General features: G+C 42.1%; 1 protein-coding gene across 1 annotated transcript in view; it reads right to left on the reverse strand.

Annotated features, from left to right (window-relative positions):
* The window catches only part of CMTR1 (cap methyltransferase 1), a 26,287-nt gene extending 15,023 nt beyond the window's left edge, over nucleotides 1–11,264 (reverse strand). The window contains exons 1-9 of the mRNA XM_031060163.1: nucleotides 11,257–11,264; nucleotides 9,432–9,575; nucleotides 6,044–6,186; nucleotides 5,144–5,302; nucleotides 4,655–4,747; nucleotides 3,842–3,913; nucleotides 2,458–2,552; nucleotides 2,281–2,353; nucleotides 1,885–2,083 (exon numbers count right to left, since the gene is read on the reverse strand). Coding sequence (XP_030916023.1) covers nucleotides 1,885–2,083; nucleotides 2,281–2,353; nucleotides 2,458–2,552; nucleotides 3,842–3,913; nucleotides 4,655–4,747; nucleotides 5,144–5,302; nucleotides 6,044–6,186; nucleotides 9,432–9,561 — 964 coding nt within the window. The 5' untranslated portion in view covers nucleotides 9,562–9,575; nucleotides 11,257–11,264. The remainder of the gene's footprint in view (nucleotides 1–1,884; nucleotides 2,084–2,280; nucleotides 2,354–2,457; nucleotides 2,553–3,841; nucleotides 3,914–4,654; nucleotides 4,748–5,143; nucleotides 5,303–6,043; nucleotides 6,187–9,431; nucleotides 9,576–11,256) is intronic.
* Between the last annotated feature and the right edge of the window lie 6 nt (nucleotides 11,265–11,270).

Here is an 11,270-nt window from a genome sequence, read left to right on the forward strand (position 1 = left end):
TCCTATATGGCTCTTTTAAAAGAGCTACACTGTCCCCCAGCTGCTGTTTTAGAAAGCTGACCTAAGGTGTATTCTAGAGCTCACCAGTTGTGCCTCAAGTAAGCCTGAACTTCTATTTAGTATTAGACCCTGTAAATCTTCTACAACTACAGATTCTATTACCACAGTTGGAGGACTAGAAAGCAGAAGAGATCAGGATGCATGATATGGCTTTGATAACCAAACTCCCCACAACTATCCTGTCAATAAATGAAGTGACACTGTAATTTTTTACCATTCTTCACAACAGAAATATCATGCCAGGCTACTTCCTTCCCATTAGTCTGTAAACACCTCATTAGACTTTATAGCATAACAGAAGGGGATCAAGAAAATTAATCAAAATCATTGGCCTATTAATTTCTCCAGGCATCTCCTCCTCTCCGTAACACCAGTTTGCTGTGAACTACGAAGATCCAAACACTGCAACCATTAGAACAAGGTGTTTATCTCCCTTGCTGCCCCTGCCATGAACCTTCACTTTAACCAAGATCTAATCCTTAAGTGCTACTAACCATTCTCTAAGAGCACATAGTCAGGTGTCAAGAGTGGCAGCCAACAAGAGTCAGTAGTGGAGAGAAAAAAACCACACAAGGCACAACAACAGAAAAGCAAACCCCCTGCTCTACACGACAGTCACCTTCCAGTTTCTTTTATATAGTCTGAAATAAGAAGCACAAATACTAGCAATCCTTGGATTTCCCCTCCTAGTCCTAAAGGCAAGGCAGACAGAGGGCTCAAACACACCATCAAGATTAACAAGTTACAATGCATGAGATGAGATAAAGCAATTGCCTGTGTACACCTGTTTAGTCTGTCTCAAAGCTAGGTAAAACATGTTAACAAAACAAACCTCCTTGGATTAAGCAGCTCATTTAGTCACAGCGATGCAGATACAGCCTCTAGCCCAAATCTGTTTTATTTATCTTTACTAAGAGCCCACAATCAATTATGAGAGCACAGCTAGGAAGGTCTGATACAGAAACATGCTGACAGTTGGGTAAATGAGGTGTCTAACTCTGGCTCTGCTAATAGATCTTTGGGCACATCAGGAGGCTGGAGCACCTCCCCCATAAGGACAGACTGAGAACACCGAGGCTGTTCAGCCTACAGAAGAGAAGGCTCCAGGGAGCCTGGGCACCCTTCAGTACCTAAAGTGGGCTACAGTAAAGATGGGAAGGGACTTTTTATCAGGGCGTATAGTGATAGAATAATGCATAATGGCTTTAAACTGAAAGAGGGCACGTTTAAAATAGACATTAACAAGAAATTCTTTACTCAGAGTGATGAGTCACTGGGACACATTGCCCAGAAAAGTTGTGGATGCCCAGTCTGTTCATGGCCAGCTTGGATGGGGCTTTGAGCAATCTGGTCTCTTGGAAGGTGTCCCTGTTCACAGCAGGGGGGTTGGTGCTAGATGATTTTAAGGTCCCTTTCAATCCACACAATTCTATGTATGATTCTATGACAAGTCATCTCATTCACCATGTTTCAGGCTGTGATGTGAGAAAAACATTGCCAAGCAATCTTTAAGCACTCTATAGCGTTCAGATAAGCAAAGTACTCAAATATCAACTGCTACAATGAAACATATTCTCAGGTCAGACTGGTAATAAATGCAAATGATTTTGAAAAAATGAAAATTACTTGTCAGAAAAATTTCTTGATATGCAAGCTCACCAATCTCAACCCTTTTCTCCAATGACAGCCCCCTTCTACCTTGCAAAATGGTTCCCTAGGCTTCCCCTAGATCCCCCTGCTGATATCAATACCAGTCCTGCCACTAATACAGAGGCTGCAGCATGAGCAAAAACATCAGGTAACACTCATGGGTGCACTACATACCATAATAAGGTTCAAAGAGCTCACTGGAAGCAGAATAGAAGTCCTCCAGTTTAAAATCATTTGGTCCTTTCAAGGTCATGCCAAATCCTTTTGCATGCCACTTCCGCCTCCACAAGACATATTCAGAGAAGCCTCCAGGACCAGCACACACATCAGCAAAGTAGAGCAGCTCTGCATCATACTCCTTTATCAAAGGCGCCTGCAAAAGGAAACTGAGGAAATTCTACTGACCCATAACAGCTCCCGTCAGTCAAACCACATACACCATAAACTACACTGCTCAGAGGAATCTTTCAAGGACCTGTTTTCTCAGCTAGTATCCCAAAGATTCTCCTTTCTTCCCACCTTCCACATTCTCTGAGAAAGCACTGCTGTTTGAAAGTTAGAGGAACGCACCCCTTGGCAGTCCTTAGGGTTTGTAAACATGTAGTCAAAGACATGGTCCATATTTGCCATCTTCATTGCAGCCCTGTGAACACATAAAGAGGGCCTTGTTAAGTTTCATCCTTGTCTCTCTCAGCTGAAATTGGATATACATAGGAAAGGGACTGCAGTACCAGACATTCTACAAACCTGTTCAGGAAGAAAGCTCCACGGATCATCTCATAGGGGTTAGACCTTGTTCGGGCACGACGCATTTCTTCTCCATCCAGCTCATCAAATACACTCTGCACAAACAGAAACAAAGCTCATCAGCTGGACCCAGCACAGGCTGGAGGGATAGGTAGGCATCAACATTTCCTATCTTCTTGCTTCTCTCTCCTTAGACAGCAAACTCCATGCACGATTTGGTTCACCAATACAAATTGTTTTTCTGTCTCATAATGATATTGGTCCTTCTTCTAAGCCACCTCAGGTCTTAAGCAAATTTAATAACAATGACAAATTCTGTACTGATAGCTCCAGAGCCTGATAATATGGTTAGACACCTCAAAAGCAGTCCCAGCCTAAAGTATTTCTTTCACATACATACACACTCTATTGCAGTATACAAGGGCATGATAAAATCTAGGAGGGAAGACTGAACAGACAAGAAAAGAAGGAGAGCTCATTTCCTTAGTTTAGTCAAGTCTTCAGCCTTTCAGTCGGACTAAGGGTGGGCGACTGCTTTCTATCATCTCCGAGCTGGTTTTGGCTGGGGTAGAGTTAATTTGTTTCATAGTAGTAGTTTCATATTAGCTAGTATTGAGATACATTTTGGATTTGTGATGGAAACAGTGTTGATAACATAGAGATATTTTTGTTACTTTTGAGCAGCGTTCGAACAGCATTAAGACCTTTTCTAATCAACATCCCACCCTGCCCACAAGTAGGTGGGGAATGCATTCTTGCGGAGTTTGGAGAGGACACAGCTGGGACAGGTGACCCCAAGTGTCCAAACAGATATTCCATACCATACCCCATAATGCTCAGTATATAAGGCTGGGGGAAGAAGGAGGAAGCCAAGGACATTGAGAATCATGGTTTTTGTCTTCCCAAGTAACCCTTGCATGTGATGGAGCCCTGCTGTCCTGAAGATAGATGGCTGAACACCTTGCCCATGGCAAGTAGTGAATTAATTCCCTGAATTAATTCCTTGTTTTGCTTTCCTTCCATTGAGTGGCTTTTGCTTTACTTATTAAATTGCCTTTATCTAAACCTATGACTTTTCTTCACTTTTACCCTTCCCATGCTCTCCCCAATCCTGCTGGTGGGAGAATGGGTGAGCAGCTGCAGGGGGCTTAGCTGCCAGCTGGAGTTAAACCAAGAAAATCTCTCAGAAGGCTGAGGTTCAAAACAGGCTGCTGAACAGATAGTAAAAAACAGGATGCTAGGTCATCCCAGTGACATCGACGTGACAGAGGACATCAAGGACATTCTGAGCTCTTGTCAATCACCTAACTACTCAATCCTCTTTAATTATTTATTTCACTTGCTTCCCTAAAATTTCAGTTCCTCTCTAAAAAAGGGGGCTCACCTTGCACTGCAGGACATTATGTAAAAGCTCTTCATTACAGAACTCTGTTTCATCTTCAATCATCAGCTTCCTCTGCAACAGGACAAGAGCACAGGGAGCAATTAGCAAGCATGATATTGTCATTTCAGAATGCAGCATGTACCAATAATGGATGAAGACTGCCAATCACACACACTAGGCTGTATCAGCAGAAGTGTGGCAATTAGGCTGAGGAATATTCTCCCATGTTAGGCATCTTGAGATCACATGAAATACTATATCCAGTTTAAGCACTCCCCAGTATAAGAGTGGACATACTGGAACAAAAGCAGCAAAAGGGCCACCAAAACGACAAGGGCCAAGAAGCACCTGGTATATGAGAAAAAGCTGAGAACAGTTTGTTCAGAATGCAGAAAGAGAGACCCTACTGCTGTACCTAACAATGGGACAAGTTCCTAACAGGAGGCAGAAAAGATTGACCTAGGCTCCTAGAGATGTACAGCGACAAGAAACAATGGACAAAAGCCACATTAAAAAAATGCTAATTAGCCATATGTAAATTTTCTTTTGTCAACTGCGTTGTCAAACACTGAACAGATGCCCAAACAGGCTGTGAAGCTTCCATCCTTGAAAATATTCAAATCCCCATTAAACAAAGCCTTGAGCAATCTGATCAGATCTAGCTGGATCTGCTTTAAGCAGGAAGCTAAACTAGCAGCCTCCAGAGGTTGTTCCCAGTTCATGCTATTCCACAGCTATTTGACACGGCAACTGTCCCAGGCTGAGTATCCTTGTTTATCTTAGGCTGGTAAGTACCAAGATATAAAAAATTACCTTCCCCACAGTCATCCACTCCTTCAGCTCCTGAGCATCTGGGATCTCTGTGGTACACTCAGGGCACCAGTCCACCTTCTCATAGGCACTAGGCTGCAAACACAAATCATGGGAAGAGCCAAAGATGTTTTTACTAGAAAAATATAAAAACCAATTGCTCCCCAAAAGTTTGCCTCCCAATGTTATCATAAGGGGTTATGCCATGACTACAGTGCCAACTGTTGTTTTTACCTCCTGGACTAAAACATGTCTTATTTATTTTTAAACTAAAAAACAACTTCAAACACCTCCACTACAAAAAAAAATCTCACCATGTTCCCCTTTATTAGAGTCTAAAAATCAAGGCAAACCAGAAATCTAGTACTCAAAGTACAGGTTAGAGACACTGGAAAAGAGACAGCTGCCGAGAAAAAACACAGTTTACACATTCTTTGTCCCAGTTTTTGCTGAACACAACAAGAGAAATGGCTTAAAACAGAAAATACTTACCTCTGGCTCATCCTGCCAGTCAATATTGAGCTCCCCATCAAATCCTTTGAGGGTCAGGCCAAAGCCTCTCCTTCCCTTCTGATTAGAGGCCTCAACAATATCTTTCCTGCCTTGGCCATATTTTCCCAGACCTTCTCCTTCCCGGAAGCCCATCTTGGCCTAAAAATGGAGCAAAGGGAGCACTCTGAGACAAGTGGACTGGAGTTTCTGTACTACTGCTAAGATCAAAGAGTAGTGCAGAAAGTGGCACATCACCCTGAAGTGACTCGAAGACACTGAGCATTTTTAATCTCAATTGTAGCTTTCAGGACTTTCAAGTGAGTTCACTTCACTGAGGCAGGATACAAAAAAAAATAGATCTGAAGAATGATGTTTGAGATGATAGCAAATTACAAAATGTTCAGTAATGCAGGAAGAGGCTGCTGAGAGAGAAAAGTAGTGAGGAGCCTGGAGCCATTCATCACAGGGTTCAGTAAGCATGGATGGTTCATAAAAAAAGACATTGGTATAGGAAAAAATTCATGTTGTGATGATATTCTTTGTTGTGACCATTGCATTCACATGCATCTCAAATACCAGTTAAGACTTCACATAAAACTCAGAGGAGGAATGCAAGACACTGCTCCTGAAATACATACACATCTCTTAGGCTAAAAGAACTATGTTCATCATCTGCTAGTTTTTCAGGCTTTTCTCTCAGTAAATTTTAGCAATAAGAGAACAATAACAAAACGCAGGGATGCAGTCAATTTCATGTATGTACAAGACAGTAAGGAAATAAAAGACAGAGAACCCTGCTACAAAGAGGATCAGAATCAAAGTATTTTTTATAACAAACTGGTCTTTTCACTTTGCTCTCATCAGTTCTTAATAGTTTGGTCCAAAGCTATTTTGACCTACCATAAGCTTTTGGGAGACACTGTTATACATTGAGTAGCGAGATGAAGTGCCCTCCACAAGAGAGTCTTGTTTGAACTCATTGCTGAAGACTGGTCTTTTTTCATCGCTCTCACTGTCAGACCCACTGGTGCTACTGGAAGATTCTGAAAACAAACAAAAAAGTGAGAATGAAAATAAAAATAAAATGGAAGAAAGACATCTCAGTAACCACATTAGAATATAGTGAGGCTCATTAAATCCTCTGAACACACACAGAGGACACTTCAGTATCTCAAATGTGTTACAGGAAGCACGCAGGTGCAACGTAACACACCTTGTGCAACCAACACTTGGTTATCTTCCCTGCTGCCGCAGGGACACACACAGCCTCTCTGATCCCATGGATTCCAGGCCCCACAAAGGGTTGGGCAAACCTCATCACACAGCAGAGCAGCCACAGCATGACCTCAATAGCACTGTGGGGCGCCTGGCCTTTGCAATGATCCTGAGGAACTGAGAAGGTCCACAGGGATTCTCTCCTGAGAATAGTGACAATTACACCCCAATGAAACATTTTGAATTTCCTTACATATCCTATCTAACTACAAATGCAAATCCATCCCTAACTTAGCCAAAAACTCACATAAGTACATCGGCATCTTCCAAATGGCCAACACTGCAGAAAGAAGAGAGAGCTAAATTTATTTATACTCCAGTTAAATAGCAAAGATCCCCAAGTTCACTACAGCAAGTAAGAGAGTTTTTCACCTCTAGGGTTTACAGATACATACAAACTCAAGTGAAAGATAAGGTCAGAGGAAACCAATCTTCTTTAAAATACCTTGAGAGAGGTTTGAGGAAGAACTTAAGTCAATGGTTCAGTCAAGGTAATATCAACATACATAGCAAGCACTCAAAATAAACCTTCCTCACCAGAAACTGATGCACCAAAACCTTCATGGGCACCAAAGAAGTTCTATCTGTGCCCAGTTCCACCTTGGGATCTAGTTGATAAGAACCTAGGCCTGTATGAGCTGTAGAGTCCTCACTGCTGCTCTCCAGCTGTGAGATGCCCAAATCTGCTCACTCCAGGCAGGATCTAACTGGGATCTGGACAGGAATCATGGCAACCTCATTTGTCTCAGCCTGCTTTCTACCAGCTGGGTGCCCAGGGAGGCCCTACAATCCAATGAGTCCTTCTGGGTTTCCTGGGGTAATATCACTATGAGGATGAAGCAGTGGCACAAGTTTCCAACTACAGCTAATTCATACAGACTACAGGAGCAGCAATCCACAGCAAGCACAGCCATGCTCTGTGTTGGCCCTCTGCCTCTTGAGTGCCCTTGTTTGCCAAGTGGTAGAAACAATTTTGTGCTGCTTTGTACAAATAGGGGAAGTTGAACTACAAAAGTTGTCCTGACGTAAAGCACAACATTGTTAGCAGAGTTGATCTTTTTCTGTTTATCTCTTAAGAAGGAATAATTTAGCTCCACAGAAGTGTTAAAAAAACACAAGAGATATTAAAATACTTAAAAAGAAGGATTGAAGTTTTCCTAGATTTGTCTAATTTAAGAAAAAACACTGACTATTTCTCTCTCAATTCACAGATCTTTGTATTTTCCTGTTCTGGAAAACTGAGCATCACCGAAGTAACAGGACACAACTGAAAATCAGGGAAAAAGGCCATTACAAGAAAGTGAAGATGAAAGACACTACCATAAAATATACAAATGTAGTTAAAACCCTTTCAATGTGTCCTCAGTGCTTGTTGCTGAGCAATCAGTTTTTAAGATTCAGGACTTGTGTCCCCATATAACTACTACATTAGAGTTTTATAGTATCAACATTTGAGGCTTCCAGCTCCAGGCAAGGAAGGCTATGATTCAACCTGTGTTTGCAACATTTTGTACCCATCTTAATTTTCAAATATCTATCATACAAGATATATTCCTGTTTCTTTCACAGAGCTTTTACCTAAGAACACACTCACAAAGGATTTTTGCTTTAGGGTCAGTTACTGCTTTCTGCTTCTTCGGTACACAGTTTCAGTTAACTTTGCTGCCTGCTTTTTAACTTTTTGCTAAGTGCTACCTGTCTTATTTTCTAGAGACTCAAAGTGCCTTAAACACAATTACCTACTGCATAAGTTTCAATGGAGTCCCATTACGACTCTTCTTGTTTTTAAGATTTGCTAAACCATGCTCAGCTGACATTAAATCTTAAATCAATTCTTTCCCCAACCTCCTTATTTCATTAGAAACCACAACAGGTGTAATAGACTAATAAACTAATTAACTCTACACAAAATATTGTCCTTGAACTGTATCAATTTGTTTCTTAAACACTAAAGCTTACGGCCTATTTTGATTCATGTATGAACTCAATAATCAAAAGGGGGACAAAAATGAAGAAAACATCACTTTGAATTTTTTAGCTCAGCCCTGAGTGCACAGAGCATTCCCTACCCCAGCTCCCACCTGCTGCACCTCTGGCCTCCTCCCTCACCTTGGGCCTTGTCAGACAGGTACACACACTATACCCTACAACTACAGCTACTCCCACACCAACCCCCTCATCTTCCACACACATTCCCTTCCATTTTCACAAGGGAAGGCATCTTTATGTGTTCAGGCACTTGAACTTCATGACCATGAGAAATCCTAAGACTCTGACACAGCAGGCACACAGTGAGGCAACCTGAAGTACCATCCTGGGAGAGTTTAGAGTGTCCCACAACAGCGACACCGATTGTGTGGGTCACATGCCTCATCTGTGGTATATCCCAACTGCAGGTGAGAAAGCACACTCCAAGAAAAGGTAGGCAATTAGTTAATAGATGTTTCTGAAAAGAAAGACACACCTGTGAGCTCTCACAACTCTGTCCCCTGGCAAAATCACACTGAGCCAGCATAAGAGACAGTCCTACAAAGTAGAAGCCCCAGCCAACTGGCCCTGTTGTATTCATCTCAATTTCTCCCATCTGCAGAAATGTGGTAAGACTACTGGTTTCTTTCTTCCTTTTTAAACAAAATTATGATGCTTCTTTATGGTGTAACACCCACAACGCCTCAGTACTGAGTTTCCAAACCAGAAATAACTGCTGAGACTGAAAAGATCAATATGACAAGAATGTTTAGAGCTCTGGATCATGCACGTCATGATCCAAATCCAGTTTTCTACGTCTGAATTCATACAATTCCCAGATTAAAAGGTTTACATAAGATTTTTAAAAAGCCTAAAAGAAGTCACACCAATCCAAGGTTGTGAAAAGAAATAATGTAGCCTTTTTCCTAGAGAGAGAGAGTCCCTTGAAGTTCAGGCTATCAGTCATGATTCAGGAGATGTAGGTTCAATTCCTGGTTATTATTTACATCCCCTGCAGCAGCACATTCAAGATCTCCAACCTTACCTTGAGTGGTATGATTACTAAATTGATTTTCATCATCTGAAGTAGAACTGAGGGTTAATCCCAAGTCTTCAATCCTCTTCTTCTGCTTATTTTGGGGGCTGCTAAATTCGGGTTCTGTCCTTCTCTTCATGTTTTCCTGAAATGCTAAAAGAAGAAGATCACACTTGGCAAACATTAAGCATAACTTTTTGTAATGCACAGCAGCATGGTAGCATAGATCACATCATGCTGTTCAGTATTAGGCTTCTCAACTCAAATGTCTTCAGGTAAAAGTCTTAGCTTCTTTTGAACTCACTTTTGTAAAAACCTAGTCTAACTAATCAAATGGGAAACTGGAAATTCCCCTATAACTGATGAATTTTAAATCACTTCTACAACCTACTTATCCCCAAATGCAAGTAGATGAAGTCAACCCAGATGTAGACAGTTATTAAAGTTATAAACTTAAATATATGGCAGTTCATTACCACTACTGAATCAAAGATTTGTTTTATCCAAACACACTGAAAAAATGTCAGATCCATCTAATGGAGAATATGCAAGGTGGAACCAATTTCTCACGAGACTCCAAACAACTCTGACCTCACCTCTGCAAATCTTAATTAATAAAGGAGCTTTTCTGCACAACTTTTATAAAAGAACTTTATTAAATATGCGTGCTCAAGTTGTGTGTGCAGTTGTGTATTTCACCAGGAATCACTGGCAAAATATCCAGCTTCTGGATGTGGCTGATAAATTCTGCATAAACTCAGAGAAAGGTCTAATGCTTAAGATGGAGTTAATAGAAGCCAGCTTGGAAGGTTTGCAGAAGACAACAAGCAAGGAAAGGGAAAAATTTAAAGGTAAAAATGCTTAGCACACCAGCTAAAACCTCCCTGCAACTGAAAAAAAAAATAAACTGTACCTTGATTAGTGCTTACTATTATACATAGGATTGTTGGGCTACAAAAGATGCCCCAGGTCACCAATTCAAACCTTTAGTTATCAAACTTATTTCCACAAACACATATAAGGCAGCTTAAGGCCAAATTATTTCCTTATCCCCACAACCTCACTGCACTAAGAAATCTCCCTTCCACCAGAAATTCTATTCATGACAACTCACCTTTATCTGCTCTTGCCTCAATTGAAGGTTTTGGTTTTTACCCTTGTTTATCTCTAACAAACCAGCCATTTTACATTTCTTCTGAGAGAGCCAAATGAGAGACCAACATTCTCAGCTCACTTCTGCCAGCTCCCTGTCAAGACCTCCACCCTCCAAACCCCACTAAGTCCCTCAGCACACCTGACTTCCCGACAAATTTCAAACCATGCAAAATCAGGCACAAGTTAGGGACACCCGGTCCCTCAGGAGCCCCGCAGGTGCGAGGGAAAGCCCCTCCACATCCCCACCCATGCCCCACAGCCCCCTTGCACCGCCCCACCGGCCTCCCACAGAATCGTTTAGGTTGGAAAAGACCTCCGAGGTCATCGACCCCAACCCATGACTGAACGCCACCATGGGAACCAGACAATGGCACTGAGTGCCACGTCCAGTCTTTCCCTGAACATCTCCAGAGATGGTGACTCCACCACTTCCCTGGGCTGTCCACTCCAAGGTCTAATCACCTCTTCTGTGGAGAAATTCCTCCTGATGTCCAGTCTAAACCTCCCCTAGCGCAGCCTGAGGCCGTGTCCTCTTGTCCTGGTTGCCTGCAGAAGGGGCGAACCCTCCTGGCTACACCCTCCTTTCGGGGCTTGTAGGGAGCGGTAAGGTCTCTCCTGAACCTCATCTTCTCCAGGCTAAACACCCCCAGCTCCCTCAGCCGATCCGCACAGTCCTTACCCTCCGAACCCTTC

The sequence above is a fragment of the Geospiza fortis genome, unplaced genomic scaffold (assembly GCF_000277835.1).
Source record: "Geospiza fortis unplaced genomic scaffold, GeoFor_1.0 scaffold41, whole genome shotgun sequence".
Lineage (NCBI taxonomy): Eukaryota > Metazoa > Chordata > Aves > Passeriformes > Thraupidae > Geospiza > Geospiza fortis.